An 18,882-nucleotide genomic window follows, 5' to 3' on the forward strand; every position below is an offset into this window, starting at 1 on the left:
ACCCACCGGCGGCGGCCAGGCGCCACAGCAGGGCGCTCAGCACCAAAGCCCGTCCTGCGGCGACGGCGCGCAGCATCCTCGGGGGAGCGGTCCGTCGGGATTCCGGCGGGATCCCGGCGAGATGCCGGCGAGGCCGAGCGCGGCGAGCTGCCGACGGGGCGGGAGGCGCCGGCTTATATCTGCGGGAGGAGAGGCGGGGACTGCGGGCGCCTCGCCCGAGGGGCAGCCCGGCGAGGAAGGCGGTGGGAGCGGCGGAGGCCGGGTGGCCGGCCCGGACGGGGTCACGGGGAACGAACGGGAGCGGGGCTGGCGGAAGCGCTTAGGCATCGCCGGATTGAGCAAGCGGAGGAGGGGATCTTCAAGGAAACTGGCTTCGCCGTGAGGAAAGGGGCGCTGAGGGAAAGGGCGGCACGTCGCCCGGGGGGCTGCGGCCCCGGCACCGTGTCCCCGGGCGCAGGCCCACCTGGGCGTGCAGGGACACCTGGGCATGCCCGCAGCCCGTGCCTCCCCGCCTTCTCCGCGCCCCCGGACACCCGCAGCAGCCGTTCGCTTCCCCGCCGTAGGACGGAGTATTGGCGAAACTGGGCAACGCTTGACAACCGGCTTCAACCGCTGCAAACCTGTGGCTGGCCGTCAAGGGCGAGGGGTGCTAGCACAACCCCGGCTGGGAAATGACTGCTCTGGAGGGCAGCTGGTCCTGCGGAAGCGATATTGGGTTAATTAACTTAGGCCCTGTAAATTCTGAAGGGCTAAATATCTCAGCTCTTGCCTCGCCACACCAAACGTTTGACACAACCGTTCGGGTAGCTCACACCCTCTGTTCGCTGGCCCTGTGCACGCGCCTACGCGAACCCTGCCGAGGCGCACCGGTCATACGAGACAGCGAGTAAGGCTCAAGTGTTCAGGGGTCTGTAGCTCACTTCTCCCATATATCAGGGACCCGTTAACCCTCTTCCTACAAGCTTACATCGGAAAGGCACGCCATTTTCGCAGGTAACAGAGAATCTGTCTCTGACAGAAGGTTCTCTGAATCTCAGCCTGCAGCCTCTGCGACAGGCTGCCTGGCCTCTCTGGTGTATATATTGCTCTTTCTCACGGTGCTGCCTTTCTAAGCACTTAAAGCAAGCTTTTGGAGGCGGGGGTTTGCGTGCTGTGTTTTCGTCTAATACTCGAGCTCTAGAGGGAGCTGTGTTCGCACTTAGCTCACAATTCGTCTGCGGGGAAGGTGGGACACAGATTATATAGTAGAACATATTATGTAATTAAGGGGGATGGATGCCTTTTAAGCTGACTCTTCTTTTTATTTTGATGCTGATTTGTACAATGTTTTGTACCTAGAAAATACAAGTAGGAGGGGAAGACTAACGGGGAAGTTTCATATTTAATTGCCTTTAATTTTCATGAGTGACACACACTTAGATGCAAGCAATCAGTTCTGTTTCATAATGCAGAATAAATGCATGTGGACCAAACTACAATACCCATTTAAACTGGAGTCTGCATTAGAATTCATACAGTGTGTTCCGAGGTGCACCTAAACCCCGGATTTTTAAATTATCAGCATACCTTCATTAAAATCCAGCCATACACCTTCTAATTTTCCTGCCTTGTTTTTGGTCAAATTTCAGTGCTGTCTCTATGCAGCTGTATGTCAGCATTACATCAGCCAAAAAGCTCGCATGCTTTTAACTTTGTGTAGAACATAGCTCTTGTGTGACTAGATTTTCAAGATTGTGACCTTGTAAGATCACAGTTGATTTCCACAGGACTTTACAAAGAGAAACAATACTCACTTGTTTAAAGAGAAGAGGTGCTAATATAAAACTTTAAATCACCTTTAGGCTCTAATTCCTGGTAATTTCCTTGTAGTTCAGTCACAAAAGATGGAAGGCAGGTCAGTGGTGGTTTCCAGTTTTTATGGAGATGATCTCAGTACCCCCTTCTGCCCATCCTTCTCACTCCCACCTCTTCTGTCATGACCTACCATACTTGAGATAGGTGGGGAACCCTCCAGACCCTGTCCAGACTAAGCAGCTTCCAATTTCCAGCAAGATATTCCAGTGTTCACTGATGCTGTGACATCCTGCAGACATCCTGCTCCATGGAGCAGACATCCTGCTCCATGCTGTGGCATGAGACAAGGAGGCCACCAGCTTACCAGAGTGGTAGGAAGCAAAGCCTGAGCAGAAGGTTGTGCATGGATCAAGGAATCAAGCAGGGCCTGGGGGTGTGTGTGTGTGTGTGTGTGTGGTGTTGTGTGGTTAAAGGAAATAAATAGAGTAACTTTACCAAGCTACCCATTCTGAGGGAAGGAAGTCGAAGGGAACATTTGAAAGCTGGGGGGAAAGACAGCATGCCAAGGGGACAGTGTAGCTAGATCACGTTGGCAGGGGAAGGGCGTGATGGACAAGGGAGAAGCACTGAGGTGAGGAACTGCTGCTGCTGCCACCTCTGCTCTTCTTTGTCCTCTCTCACCAAGTCTCGGTGCAGATTTGGCCAAAGAATGAGAACAGCTCAGCACTGCCTGACTCCAGGCATCAACCACTGTGGGAGAGGAGAGGAAACCTATGCTGCCTGACATGGGCTGATGCCTCTGAGCTGGAAATCTGCTCAGCAGCTAGTGACTTAACTGTGACATTCTGGTCACATTTCCTGCCCACTTCAGTGGTATTTCAACAGCTCATTTAAGACAGAAAATTTTCCCCTTATTTCAAATATATGTTGCTATGTGCAGGCAAGCATTATGCTGACTTAGAGCTCTGGCAGTTTGTCTAGAAATTTAGAATTTGGCTCCCATAGTGGAATGTCAAAATGTAAGTATTGACTCTGTACATGTCTCTAACTGATTTAGTCATCCTTTGCTCATTTTACAGTCAGCAGAGAAAAAAATCATTCCTAAGGTGAAATCCATGTTTTCCTAGTATAGGCATCTAAAGGAAGTCAGATTAATCTATTTAAATATTGAAATAAACGGGACATTTCTATTGATGGTGGCCAGGACCTTACTATGACCTTTTAGAATATGCGGGAGACATGCAAGAGCACAAGCCCGGCTGCATGCTTTAGGTTAGGAGATGACTTCTTCCGCTCTGTGACTTCTTCACTCTGGCGAACTTAGTGGAATCAAGGTTATTCACCATCGGGAAAGTTTGCCAGATTACAAGCAGATTCTATGGATTTTCTTTCCTTGATATCTATACCATGGAACAAATCCACACATTGATTATGGGAAAAGTGAGGAGAAAAGCGAAACTAAAACTGTGAAACTCCAGTTTTTTGAAAGAGACACATGTATTTATTTTTATCATATGATCTGCCAGATCTCTAAACTGGTTAGCCTAGAGAGGGCTACAAAATAATTTCTTGCTTAGGAAAGCAATTTCAACATCATGTTTTCTGTACTATCATATATAATTGTTGACATTCAAGTGGAATGCCTCGTGTGACAACAGTAACAGACAAGTTTCCTTACGCTGATAGTTTTGCAAGATTGTAAGTAATATTTTGTAATACTTATTAATGTTTTGAAATTCTGTAGTGCTATAAAACATTCATCATTCCATGCTAACATAAAAGTCAGCAATATTGTCATGCCCAACGGTGTAAAATGTACTTGTGTGTGTAAGATTTGAAATCCCTGGGAGCTTTTTCCAAAATGAAATTGCTCCTGATATTTCTCCTTTCACTTGGCTTTTCAGATCTTTGTTTAATTTGTCTCAGTGATGCATATGATTGGGTAATTAATTTATTTATACAATTAATTCTATTTAATTAGATAAAACAAAAATTTGGGGAGCAATCTCTGACTTGGTACCTGCTTCTATAAATATCTTAGTATTTATCTTGCAGAGCTGCTGTATCAAATACTGTGTTATAAATGCATACACAGACTCACAAATACCACTGCCTTTTAAACATTGTGTTTTAGCAGTGCTATAATTAATATATTTGGTAAGTGAAACAGCTTTGTTAAGTATAAAATATCTGTATAGTGTGCTAGTAAACAGGCTGTGAAAGTCAATAACATACACTGTGGGTACCTGACATAGGTCTTTGTTCTTTCAATCTTTTTCAGTTCCAACCAATTTTCTAAAAGGAAAAGGCCCTTCAAAAGTCTTGAAATGAGGGCAATTTTACATCAAAATTTTCTGTCTGTGCCTATAAATGGCTTAAAATCATCAGTTAATTTAGATTATATACAGCCTGTGGGTTGTATTGCACCCATTTTATACTTAGGGAGGAAACTGTATTCACCCAGCTCTTCTGTGGATATGCTGAAAGTCTATGGTGAAGTCAGGAATGTACAATGTCTTGATTTAATACTAATTTCTCTTCTTGTGTCATAATCACAAGATTATGCTTTTTTTTAAGCAAAGAAACATTTCTATCTATGGAATGTCTCTATTGAAGATAGAGGAAAAATATAGAAAATTAAATTCAGTATGTAGATACTTCATAAATCTTTACAAGCTGAGTAACTCGTTTGTACTAATGTTCTGCACCAAGGTATGGAGGGTGTGAGAGTTCATTAGATACATGCACTGGTCAAAAGTTACTCCTGTCACTGAGCAATTCTGCAGTGCTCTCTGATTATTGCTGGCCTATTTTTGTAGCTGCTAAACAGCTGCATCTTCCCTAATTGTAACATGAATTGCAGGTGGTGATTACACCAATGAACATCAAGTCAGAAAAAGCAAAGAGACTACAATCAGAGCTTATATAAAAAGGGCTATATTGACAAAATTTGTGTAACAGTATTTGTAATTAAGAGGATTTGTATAATGTTGTAGAATTTGTTACCAAGTCCCCTTTTTGATGCACAGAAACTGAATTAGTATAATTTTACCAACGCCTGTAGTAAGCAATGTCATTAAACTAGTGTAATGGAGTGAAGAACCAACTTTTATACCTAAAAGTAGTTGTGTTTATTCCTGAAGTCTCCACACCAATGAAAGTCCCAGTGTGGTAAATTCCTTGTGCATCTCTAATTTATCTAAACTACTATAAATTATTCTATGATTCTAAAACCGCCTTGTGATTTTATAAAATCACATGTAGCTTAACTGAAAATAACAAAGTTGCACTGGGATAGAACTAGTTTAAAATTTAAATCCATGTCTGACATTAATGGGACTTCCTTTCCCTTGTTGAAAAAAAATAATGAATAAGCAAAATTGATATAAAAATTGAAATTAGCAAAAGATAATTCTTACAGGGGAATCACATGTACAGTATTAATTTCTCATTGATATTAGAAATCCTGAAGCAAATCTTTGTATGGTTTTCTGATACTCTGCTTTCAAAACTTGTTTTGTTACCACATTAGTCATACACGCATCCCCTCACTTGTCATACAGATACTTTAAAAACAGACACTAGCTAAAGAACAAATCTTGTGGGAGTTTTTGGGTTTGGATTGGCTCTGGGATCCGGTGTGGAAATGATGCCTGCTTGGGAGGCAGGGGAGGCATCCCAGGGAGGGAGGCTTTGAGCCTTTCCTACACTGAAAATTCTTGTCAACATCGCTTTGGTGTTAACTCCAAATTACTGGCTGCTTTCCTGTTTCTTACTCACAGAAACACTTGTGATGCATTTACTACTCTTTTCAAAATACTGTTTTGCAGCATTATTTCTTAAAAAGGAATTTGACCTACAGGTTTGTGTACATTTAATTTCTGTTATCTTCAGGGATGCCTTGGGGTAAATAAGATTGTGTAAATGAAAATTTAAACTACACTTTGCTTAGTTTGATGCATGGAAGACTTTTCAGAAAGTGAGTGGCTATAGCAGTACCACAGATGCGTTGTCAGGAGTGGTAAGGTACTGATATACACAGCTGTTTATTTACTAGTGATGGTCTCCTGCTAGAGGGCAAGTAATTCTAAGTAGTAATAAATGTCACTGAAGCACAACAGAAACTATGGAGATAGAGACACTAAATTGTATTGATTCCTTCTGTGTCTAGATGCTTTTGGCTAGCCTAACCAAAGTGTTGTGAGGCTGAATCAGTTGTTTGACACTGTGATGCTCTCTGTCTTCCCTTTATTCCAGGTGTTCCACCACAACTGTGAAGTAGCCTCTTAGAGTAATCATTTTACCCCAGAATATCTTAATTACATAAATTAATCTTGCAGTTCCTATGCATCTCTCTCATAAGAGTTATTTTTTCCCAAATGATGCTAGACACAAGTGCAACTACCAGACGTTATTTACTTAGGTTTTCTTCCAGTGCCTCAGTTTGTGAGGGAGTGGCCAAACTGGAAAAAAACCCAAAGCAACATAAATGTTAAGTGACAATAAAACCTGTTTAGAACGAGGCATGCACATTAATGGTAACATCTTTTTTTCATATTGAATCCAGTGTTCGCTCATGACTTTTTAATTAACTGAAATAAATTAATTTTACTAGGCAGTTATTTGTGACTCTTAGTAAAAATTATTTCCCTTTCTCACCAATTGTTAAAAAATGCTGACTTTTTAATATTAGATGTGGCATATATAACTTCTCTGTGAAGGTAGTGGTAGTCAAATTCAGTGTTCTTTAAAAATATTTGGTGTGAGCATGCCTTGAAGGTTAGGCAATTAGACAGGTAAAATAAACAAAGCTTCAATTTGAACAAATGTAGTCCCTAGGCTGTCATGAAACTCATGCTTAGGAACTGTGAGAGAGGAAAAGGTAAACTGTACTCTGTTTGACTTGGTTATTATAATGTTTAATCCTCTTGTAATACAGCTTTCTCTTTTGGAGTCATTTGATACACCAAAACCCATTCTGTACTAAAGTTAACCAGCAAAATTAAATTGGCAGTTTCTTTAATATCCTGCATCTCTGTACTTTGATATTACATTACTTTGTTCATACTGCCTTTATTGCTGACTTGGGGGTGAGTAGGTTAAAGAAAATTCTGGATTTAGTAATTGGACAGAATTAGCCTGCTATGCCAGCGTAGCTCCTCTGTTGTACAGCTCAGGAGACTTCATTCTGAAAGGATTTCTCCACTTCCCAAATTTGCTTATGTGTATCATACCCCAGGAGAGTCAATGAGCTTATCAAACATAGGTTTAACTTTTAAAAATATATCAGAAGTTCCCATTTAGCACTGGAGTATATAGAGAACTTTTTCACTCTCCTGTATGTTGAATTACAGTCTGTGCACCAATAATGACATTAGGTAGGTATGGCTTTGCTTCCAGCTTCAGATGATAGATTGCTGTGTCCTTTCAGTCATCTTTCTGTTCCCTCATAGTATCACATTTTTCTCCTCCCTGAAGAACATTAGTTAAGTGGTGTTGCGTTGCACACTGCAGTTCTTACGTTATTATAGCTTACTACAAGTCTGAGCATTGATTGCCTCCTTGATTGGAGGATTCTGAAAGCTTTCTGTACAAGGGGAGATGGCTGATTTGTAATGATTGTCATGTATCAGTCACAGTACAGTCTTTATTTTGAGCTTTCTAAGTTTGTATTGCAATTAATTTAGTGAACACATATATGATCATAATCACTGGAATTTAATATCCTTGCGTTTCTCTTTCCTCAGAAAATGAAGCATGCCAATTTGTACTTCATAAAATATTAGCTACTCTATGTGATTAAAGAAGGGTTTTTGTTTAGGGATTTTGAAAATAAAAAATGGTATATTGCTCAGAAAAATACAACTTAAAATAAAGTTATATCTTATTCTTTAATAAAATCACAATGGAAAGAACACTATCCAAACAATATGTGTATTATCTATTTAACTTGACATTCTTGCTTACAGTTTACTGAATAATTAAATATCACTGTAAAGTATCACTGTTTTTAAAAAAAAGATACAATAATGTAAATCAGATATAATAGTTACCAAAATTAGTGCATTTGTGCCCCCCGTGTCGGACTTAAAATTTTATTTTAAAGGAACAAAGAAAATATTAAAAGACTTAAATGGCTAATGCAGCACCATTGGTTTGAGCTCAGAGTTCATCATCATCGTGACAAGAAATAGTGAATTTTGTCTTCCAGGTGCTGTGAGTGAAAGAAGGATTTGAGTCTTGCTGTTCTCTGATGTCAGTTACTATTGACAAAATACTGGCAGAGACCATACCACTTATTAGTTGTTCTCTGCTGCTTCAGGTTATTTGTCAACTCAAATCATAGAGTTCAGTGTAAAGATCTTAAAATTTTAGCCCTACCAAAAACCTATGCAAACAGAGGGACATTGGCTAATCAGCTCCTTAGCTGTCCAGTATAAAGGGAAAGAAACACCTTAGATTTGATCTAAGAAGGTCTGAAGTGGTTTTCTGAAATATCTATACACTGGTCTTTGCAGACATACTCATTCTCTGTATTTGAACATCATAAACAATTTTAACTCAGCCAGTTTGAGGACAAGATGATTACAGCATAAACTAGTATGAGCTAAAGCATTACATTCCTCTGTGTGGAGCAATCCTCCTGTAGCAGTCAGCACCCAAATGCATTCTTTCACCATATCAGAGGGGTAACAGAGTGCACTTCTACTGAACTGTGTGAATTGATTTAAGAGTTAGTAAAGAATGGGTGAGGGAAAACTTCTAGTAACCAGTATTTAGCTAGAAAAGCTGTGTGGTTTGTTAGCAAAGCGCTGAATGTTGAACCCTGAAAGTCTCAAGGATTTTAAAACAACTGTGTCATTATATTCTGTATTTTAATGCCTTAAGAGTCAAGTTGGAGTCTCTTGTAAAGCCTAAATGCTGGCATTCCAAACTGTTAACTTTGACACATAGCTGTTTGATTAGCTGTGTTTGGAGCTTTTTGAATGTATTTGAATGGAATGTAAAGTAAATAGAGGAAATATGTTCTTCGGTTGAATGTTTTCCTTAGAACAAAGAAAAATTAAAAATGGATAACATTGATCAGTCTGAATTTCAAATTCTTTTGCTCATAAAGAATGTGTACTTTCAGATTATTCTGCTAACAGCTAGACATAGCCTACGTTTTTAAGATTTTATTTGAGTCTGGTTATGATTGTTCTTTCCCCATGATATTTAAATTCAAAATAACATCAGATCAGTTTTTGTTTCCTGATATCGGTCTCCATCATCTAAACCACACTGGGCTGTCCTGACTCCTCCTGATACCCGCAGGAACATCTTGGACTACGTATCTGTTCCTCTACCACCTAATTTGGTTCCTTTTGTTTTAAACAGTGTGGTTCGTATCTGATTGATATGACAATTGTTAGTATGGGAGGAAAAGTACCTTTCATATAAAGAGAAAATACTCCTTGGCTATCTAAGACATCTAGACAGTCAAAACCATTCTTCTGTAAGCTTCCAATTACAAACTTAGGCTCCTCAGTGCTTTGGTGAACTAGTAGTAAGTGGTATGTTTGCTGGTTGCAAGTCCCCACGTTAGTGGAAACTTTAAATTACTATCGCCTAGGTCTTTTCCAAATGCTGCATACTTCACCACTTTAAAGGGTTTTATAAACTCAAAGCTAACTTGCATTTAGACAGAAATCAGAACTACGCACTCTTTAAATAGGGTAATGTAGAATAAGACAGAAAAGAAATGAAAGCACATGTTAAATTAAAGTTCTCTACTCATTCTTTCCTGCAAGACACAGTCCTGTCCTCTAGGTTTGCACTTTCCCCATAATCTTTCCTGGGTTGCAATAAACTTGACAGAGTCCCTTCAGGTCCCTAGAAAAAGCTTTTTTTTAAACTCAATTTGGAGAGTTGGCTGCATGTTTGCTCCCTGATCTTCTCAGCAGTCTCCCATTATCTGCTTTTATTGCAAACCCCTCCTTGCTATGCCTCTCACTCATTCTTTTTCACCCTTTCTTTTTAGCAGAATATAAAATACAAGGCACAATGAACTGCAAACAAATAAGATATAGCATCTATTGCACCATTAAAACAGATTGCAATTCTGCAATAAAGATTCCTTTGTAAGAAGAACTCTAAAATTATCTCAAATGCTACAGGCCCTGAATTTTGTGGCTAATCATTAGTTTATATGAATTTGCTTATCTTTTCCCCTGTGGGCCACTTGAACCAAAGACTTGTCAGTTCTTAAATAGGTAAGTACCACAATCAAATGATGTGAATTGTCTCCTAATAACTCCCAAAGACTTGGCAAAAGGCTTTCAGACTTTTCTAAGTTTATAAAGCAGGGTCTTAGGACTTATTCTAATACTGGCACAAATACATCTAAAATTCCCAGTAAGATGTTAAGGACAAAGTTGTGAAGAAAAACTATTTTTCATGTACAGAATGTGATAACCTCAGGGGATTGTTATCTGTAGAATCCTTGTAAGCAGTTGTCCATCTTGGACACTGGTGAATGATAGGAGACACTAGTGAAATCAGCTGAGGTGTAGGTAATGCTTGTCTGAAGTCTAGCTTTCCATATAAGCACTCTTATTTGACATTCATTGTACACCTGCGCCGGTCAGCTTAACCTACTTTGATAACAAACACTATGATGTGGAATAAGAGCATGCAGAAGGGGAAAAGCACGTATTTTCCAGGTCCTCTCTGTGAAGAAACAGCCCTTAACCATTTTCCACATCTGGGATTCATGTCCTAGAAGAATTTTTTGTGTATTGCCTATAGATACACAGTTGAACAAAGTGTTCATTGAGAACCAGATTCACCTGAACAGGATGCACAGAAGACATCCCTTCAAAAGAAAGGTGTAATCATCACCACAACCCAGAAGTTATAGTAAGTAGGACAAAATGTAGTATTCTCTTAAGGCCTCTAAGTTACAATTGATGTTACTGTGCAGTACTTCTTCATTTCCAAAATAGCTTCTAAATCACTGTATAGCAAATTATTTACTAGATCTGCTTAAAAAAAATAAAAACAAACCCAGCATTTTCTATCATCACATTTGACTTGAATGGCATTTAACATGCTTTTCATGTAACAAAAGTGCAATTGAATTCAGAATGAATGACAGAGACGTAAGAATTTCAGAAATATGATGCTTATCAACTTAAGAAAGGAGTTTATGAATTCATAAGTCCTTGAGTGGTGTTCCTGAAAATAAAATGGGATTTCATACTTATGTAATGAAGTCCAGTTCATTAAAAAAATAGCAGCACTCCAGCAGATACAGGGTGCACTGTTTGAGAAGAGGGTTGAAAACAGGACTGCTTAACTTGTAAATCTCATAACTTCTCAGATACCTGATAAGCCTAATGTTCAAAGAGTATGCAAAGCAAGTATAGTCTTCCCCTGCTATTCAGTGTAATTGTTCCTTGTTTTTCACTTTGGCTTTTGCGGAGAGGACATAAGAAGAGGGAAGCAAATAGAGCAAGGTTGTGTCTTATAATGATGCAGAAGCATACCTACATTTATGCAGGTATATAGAGACAGCACAGTATACCTCATGCTGAATCACATACATGTATGTCGAGCAGTTAATCTTGTTGGAAGTAGTTCCCATTTTCTAGTGCAAGTCTTATATGCAGGGAAAAAACCTGGCTGTACAACTTGCATAGTTTCTGCATAGATGCCTTTGTGCTGATAAAGGTCAGGGTGTACATTGAGTATCAATTCAATAATAACCCCCTCCGCTAGCAGTACATTATTTTTTGTTAGATATGGAAAGATTTGGAAAGATTTAGCTAGATATGTGTAGCTTTGCCTTTCCTTGTGAATAATCTGTAGCATCTGTGCTGATCTTTTCCTTTATCAAATACAATCTTGTGCAATATTGCAAGACATTGAAGGCAGATAACAGTGTGCTTATCAATTAGCAGTCCCAAGAAGAGTAAAATAGGCTGTGGACATGCTTTTGCAGTCCTTGATAGTGCTTCCATTTTCCCAAATTGGTTTTTTTTTTTCCATGATCAGCCCTGATAAATTTTCCTGGAATGCTTTAGGAAAAAATATGCTTATATTTCTAGATCACCCGATTCCAATCTTAAGTATTAGTTTATTTTGTTATTAACTTGGCTGGAGTTTTAAGAGCTTCAAAGTCTTGCAATTAAAACATAAAATATGGCTAGGCAAACAAAATCTTGAACTGCATTTTTCAAATGCTTCACAGGATCCCTTCCTCCCTCTCTCCTCTTATTCTGAGAGGCATACTTGGCATAGGCACCTCTTGACATAGAGCAGAGGCTTGAGCTGATATTGTATCACCCTGGAGTTTTAAAATCTCAGGAGGAATTTGAACCCGAGGTGTTACCTTTTCAAACACATAGTACTGCCAGGCAGAGACAGTCATTCAATGGAGGAGGTGGAATTCCAGTAAGAGAGGCCAGAATTGGCTGGATTTCAGCTTCCAAACTCTTTTGATGTAGTCTTTGAACTCTTACTGCACAATTCTTCTTATATCCAGACTTGCTGTCTTGTGTCAAGTCCAAAACCATGTCCCCAGAATCTGAAAGATTGTCTCCAATCCTTCTGTTCTTCTGTCTTAAATATTTCTGAACACTTTATAGATTCTTGTCCAAAATCCAAACTCATTCAAAGTTCAGTGAGTGTTTATTCTTTGTTACTTTGTTTGAAAAGACTGGCTGAATTAATTGGGAAGTCATGTGTAGTGGTGTGCAAAATACACAACTAACAGTTTTGATTCTGTAATGAGGTTTTTGGATTAAGCATGCAGAGAATTTCCTCTTTCATTGCTTGTGCTAATTCCTAAACCTTCATATGATAAAGATTATGATACTTCCATTTTCTAGGAAAGAAAGGAGGTAGCACTAGGAACTGAAACACAGACACTTTCTGAATATAAATATGGGCTGCTTTGCCCATGAATTGACTAATGCATTGCTCAATGATTCATTTGAACCAGGAATCTGACAAACAAAAAATACTAGACTCACAAAAGCTTTTATGTGCTACTTGAAAGAAAGGATGGAGTCAGACACTTTCTTGGTCTTAGACTTGATGGCATAGAAGAAATTAGAAGTTGAAAGAAACTAACAGAAGCACACAGGGAAACACATTTTCTTGCTGCCAGGAAAGAAACAGGCAAATTTTGTTCTGCCTCTGGTTATTTTGCCAGTGATCAGCAGTGTAGAATCCCATTTGAGAATGGCAGGCAGGGGACCGGCTTTTATTAGCCTCTTTTGCCATCTCTCCTTTCTTTGCTGCCTGTAATTTACATTCATACCTTGCCCTAATTTAATTCTGAAAGGTCTGTTATTTAAAAAGGAATGTTGCAGATAAAAATGCTGCTAAGTTAAACTGACACTCCAGTTAGTGTCTATAATATTGCTACATTTTGCCTTGATCAGTTGGCAAATATGGCTTGCGTTCCACATGTTTCCATAGTTGTTGCTCAGCAACTAATTCCCCTATTAGTTGTGGTTTTAATTGCCTTCACTGAGCTGGGTTCTTTAGCTCCTTCCAGGTCTGTTCGACCAACTCTCACAGTTCTCTCTCTGTCAGTATAGAAGCGGAAAGTAACAGATACTGTTAAGTACAATGGAGATAGAATTAACATTAGATTGTTTTTGCATCTTTAACTCTATTTATCCTTCAGCAGTGTAGTTCCAGGTGAAATCTTTTACAATAATTTGCTTTCAGACACAGGGGTAATTAATATAAGGAAAAATATGCCAAATATATATTAATTACATCTGTTCTTAACTTGTTTTTTTCCTGTATAGCTTGCTTGTGCCAGATAAGTGAACTGAACTATAACAGCAAGGCTGGAGTATGCAGACAACTATACAGAAAGCCTTTGGCCAGAAAAGTTACACAGGTCTAACTACATTAGCAAAAATTTTCAGCGTAAAGGCAGCTTCACAGTCAAAATATTTATCTGTCCAGAGACTTCATTTTCTATTCATGATATTTTTTAATTGCAAAAAATACACTGAGTTGGATATACCCAGAGAGTCAACTCCAGCTTTACAACTATTTTTGTCATTGCTTTTGGAATTATTACAAAAAGTGTAATGGCTTTTTTGGTTTTGTCTTCTTTCAAATGTCTTTGATTTGAAGACAAGTGACCCAACCCTTTACTGATTTCCCTTCAACAGTGCTTTCAGAAGAAAGACAGCAAATAAAAGTCAATTGCTTCTGTCCTACTTCAGGTTCAGAGATTTTCCTTCTACACTGCTAGCTGAATGCTAAAGTGTGTACTACTGAGGCAGACCAAAAGTTACCTTCCATTCCTAAAGAAGCATAAATTCTCTCTAGATGTGAGAGAGGTTGTCAGAAGATTTTTCAATTACATCCTAGATTTATAATTTGAAAGTATGTGATTCATAACAAGTTTGAACCTGAGGAACTTCGAATTGAGTTTTAAATCACCTAATTCATTTGCATTTATTTGTAATCTTTATGCAGTTGTGCAACTCTATTAAAAGGACACGTATTCTAATCTTGCTTACACTGGCTATATGACAGCTTAAGCTTTATGGAATTAATGTGATGATGGAAAGGAGAAGAAAATCAGGTTCAAGGTATATGAGATTAGACTCGCATGTATGGATTTTGTTTTCTTCTTAAGACCAGTTCCTCTTTGCAAAGGAATCATCAGCTAATGATATCTTCTGACAGCCCTCTCAGTGGATACCACAGCAATTCAGGTTTAAAGTTGCAAACAAAACTTTCCTACTTATATCCACAGTTAAATTCTTAGAGCATGGTAATTTCCAGGTATGAAATATCTACACTCCCAACTGTTAACCGTCGTGGGGTGACAGGGTATGGCCATACAGCACAGACTGTGTGTTGCAGACTTTCTGAACCTCATGTTGTCTAATGTGTCTCTGTGATGTGATAAAAATGCATGCATCCACCTGTGCATTTTCACTTTTGCCGCTACCAGTAAGGATGCACTGCTATTAGTAAAAAGGAAGGAAACTTTAGGTCTCATTTAATATGGGCTTAACTATGAGTCTGCATTTAATTTGTGGTAGAACCTGGTCCAAGGACCAGCTCTTTTCTATTTCTCAAGTGGGTACCTATATTAACATAGATAGCAATGAGATATTGCTAAATGCCATTTTCAGCTTGACAGATGAGCTTTGTGCAAAACAACAATTTCAAACATTCTGATATTGATACTCTGAAATTCTACAGCACATATTTTAATGTATTCGAAGAATAAAATGATCTTGCTTTATTGTTCTCAGTCTCTAGCCAACACTAGTAATCAACACCACAACTGTGTGCTACATTTTTGTTTCAAAACTCTGATTTTTTTGCTTTCCATTTGGTCTCTGTTTGAGACCAACTGAACTTTTCCTTTTTGTGCTTTTTTTGGAGCAGAAGTGTTGCTTGATATGTTTCTTCATGTGCAGCAGCAGGTGAAAAGTCTATGAGAGTGACAGATACAGGATTTCTGAAGAAGCAGAGGACATGACACCAGAAAGAGGGAAGTTTGGAGATTGTAGTTTTTCAGCACATTAGGACACTCTTTGTCACGTCCTAATGCAATGCTGGATCCTAATTTAAACTCATCTATGTTAAATGCCTGTTACCATTCCCTCTTGTGATCAATATGCTCTCAGAAACACTAGTGCTTATGCAAACTGCCTATTACTAAGTTTTGCATATGAAATTTATAATTTTGATTCTGTAGTGTCATACACCCACTTTTTAATGTGTAAATGGCTATACAAGATGTGAGGCAAAGAAGAAATGGGCCTGCTTTTATTAATGCCTGTGTAAATCAGTAAAAAAGTAAATCTAGCTGATTCAGTTTGGACTATTTTTTTTTTGCTCTTGTGTGAGGAGGAACAGAAGCAGGTCATGAAGTCATTGGGATTTTATTACATTTATTGTATTTGTGACAGTTGCTTATTTGCTGCGTGATTTAATTCCTTCCTTATTTTTACTTCTGTTTACAACTACTAGTCACATCCTCGTTCTCTTTTCTTAAAAAGGCAATTTTTAAAAGACAAAAAAGGACAATTCCTCATGAAGTACATCATGATTTATATGGGTATTTCCAGACACAAAAATAAACTGATAAAATTTGAAGGCATAAATTCACAAGAATATCTCCAACAGTGGCATAATCGACATAGCTGAAGACTGTCAAGAATAAACTAGTCATTCTCCTTTTTGCAGCGCTGTGTATTAAACTAAGAGCTTCCCCCAGATTACTTGACTTCTGATTTAATAAAAACAAACTAAGAAAACGCTTTTAAAGTTATGGTTCATCTCAGTGTATTTATCTCACTGGTTTTGTTCTTTCACTCTTCTCCAGACTTATGATCTATTAACAGTGTCATTAGCACAGTGTCTTCAAAACCTGGAAGCTGAGCTCGTGACTGAATACTTCTGTACCTACAAGACAAAGGATACAGGGAAAGCAGTCATATTTCAGAAGTTCTTTTGCTAAGAATTCTTCGTTTTGAGACAAATTTTGTTTTTAAATTTCTGGGCCAAGTCTATTAATATTTAAGGGCTAGAAAATTGTCATGTGATACAACTTGCAAAACTCAGCCAGTTAATTCTGCCATTATTATACCCTATAGTTTTGAAGAATAAACTGACTTAATATGCAATAGAGAACACAGCTGATACCGTCACTGGGAATTTCCACTAGGGAATTTATCCGCCCCCCCGCGCCCAAACCAAAACATTAATTTGAGAAACATGCAAGTAATTTAAGAGTACAAACAGTTCAAATAATTAATTCTTATATTTTTTTTAATATTAACTAATTTTAATAACATTACATGACTACAGCAGGGACACTTTTTTCCATTATAGCAAGCCTTTGTAGGAAGCATGACTCCTATTAAAATGAACATAATGTTTTCTCTTGCTGTTGAGCATTTGGGCTCTTAGATTTTCTAGGAATCTTTTTCAAGGAATGGCGTTCAAACTGAACAAGCAGTTAAGGGAACATCCTGTTTGCGAATGGAATGGTCGATCTGACCCGGGTGTTGCTGACTTTGTTCGTTTTCAGGACTGTGATTTCCTGAAGTCTCTATCTACAATCTTACATTTATTTAGAATAGAAACTGGAAGTGAGCATTCCACGTGCAGGCAAGACAAGTCAGAAAAGAGGTTGGGGCTGAGGTCATCAAGCTCAGTCAGCTGTCCACCATCAACAGGAAGGCAGGCATGCAGGCTCCTCTAGCCCAGGATGAGGTCTATTGTTTTCTGCACCCTGGTGAAAAAGATTGTCTTAGCTTTAAATCCACAGATTCCTCCAGTTAGCAGCCTGCTTACCTGAACTTTCCTTAGTGATTATACCAAATTTTCTGCTGCATTACTTTAACCCACATGAGGTTGTACATTCACATTGAGAACACAATAATGCCTGTACCATTCTCTTTTTTTCTTTTTCCTTTCTCATTTTATATTTTCTACAACATTTCAGTCTGCTTTTGCTTCAGACAGCTTTTATTTTTCTCCAGATACACTTCTTGACTCCAAATCTTTCTTTAAAGGACTCACTGGAGTAAGTTTTCAAAATTTCTTCTAAATTTTTTTTATAAAAGCATGTGTACATCTACAAAACTCTGTTAATGATTGTCAGCCACTGATGGGAAAACACCTGACATGTATCACTCTGAGGCTCTAACTGTCAAACAACATTTCATGTAACAGGAATCACGACCACTTGGAACAGTAGTAAATCTCATTTACTTTGCCAGTTAGTACCTTAAGAATGAGAATGCGCATGGTTCCCTTCCACAGTTCAGCAGTAATTCATAAAGGTGGTGAGGACAGGGAGGGGAAAAGAAGACCTCTTCCTTTCCAAAAGGCTAGAGTCTCAGCCAGAAATTTGCATTCTTTTCTTCTTGTACATGTCTCCTCTGCCTTGAAGTGACCAGACTGAAGGTTTGTAGCAATTTACTGTGCATGTCCTTAGATTTTGGGAGTTATTACTGACTGGAATTTTGTAGCTACTTGCGAACTGTCTGTATATGCTTTCCATCACACTTCATGGCTGAATTTTTATATTCAGTATTTAGAATACATTATTTTTTGACTTTGTTTTGATATTTTGAAGTTTCTAGTAGTAGGCAAGTAGACAGGGGAGTTTTCTGAACTTAAATCAGGTATTGAGAAAATTTTCTATGTGAAAAAGCTGTAAAGAAGACCTTGTTACAAATTAGGAATTTAAACACCATTTCCACATTCCAGTTTTCCAATATGCTCCTTAGTCTTCTATTCGTTTCTGCTATGTTTACTAACTTCATATATTGAAAGGTAGCATAATCTAACACTTAAATCTGGGGAGGAAGAATCTGGGATGACAATTTTATGTATCTTTGGGTCATAATTTTTGTCAGAATCACTTTTCTGTAAACTGGCGATACCTTTTATTTTCCTTTTCTCATTCATTTCTTGAGGAAGTTGATTCAAGTTTGTATAGCTCTTTAGGCCCAGCTGATGGGAGGGGACAGTAGTGACCTCCGGTCCCCCCCTCCCCCGCTCCAGGGGGCTAGTGCCTGGAGGTTGGTTTCTTCTTCACTGCATTTCAAAAAAAAAAGGGGGGTGGGGGCAGGGAGGGAGGGTGAGCAGAAAATTCATGCAGTGGCTAGTGAATACCTTAACATTTTAGAGCCTTTTATTCTTAAAGAAATATTGCTGACAATCATTATAAAAATGTCTGTTCTTCTTCAGAGCTGGGCTTGAGTTCAGGAGTAAGTGGTGAAACCGGTGATACAGAACCTCTCCCACATTAAAGAGGTGTCTATAATTAATGTTACAAAAGGCATGTATTACACTGTCACCCCAATAACACTGCCTGACACTGCTTATTTGAAGACTGCAATGCAGAATGTATCTTGGCCTATTTAAGGATGCACTGGCATCTCCATCACTTTCCCACACCTAGAATGAAATTAGTAGCTTGCACAGTAAGTTTAAGTGCATTTGGAGCCATAAATAGCATTTTCAGTTTCCTGTCAGCTTCCACATAACGGAATAAACCACGATGACCTCTTCCAAGCCTTTTAGATCTGTTGGACAGAG

At 38.7% G+C, this 18,882-nt stretch overlaps 1 protein-coding gene across 1 annotated transcript in view; it reads right to left on the minus strand.

The window, feature by feature from the left end:
• Nucleotides 1–76, minus strand: part of F3 (coagulation factor III (thromboplastin, tissue factor)) — a 5,838-nt gene extending 5,762 nt beyond the window's left edge. Inside the window, exon 1 of the mRNA XM_010582760.1 lies at nucleotides 7–76. Within this exon, the coding sequence (XP_010581062.1) occupies nucleotides 7–76 (70 nt within the window). The remainder of the gene's footprint in view (nucleotides 1–6) is intronic.
• Nucleotides 77–18,882: the final 18,806 nt, after the last annotated feature.

The sequence above is a fragment of the Haliaeetus leucocephalus genome, unplaced genomic scaffold, assembly GCF_000737465.1.
Source record: "Haliaeetus leucocephalus isolate CR32 unplaced genomic scaffold, Haliaeetus_leucocephalus-4.0 Scaffold848, whole genome shotgun sequence".
Lineage (NCBI taxonomy): Eukaryota > Metazoa > Chordata > Aves > Accipitriformes > Accipitridae > Haliaeetus > Haliaeetus leucocephalus.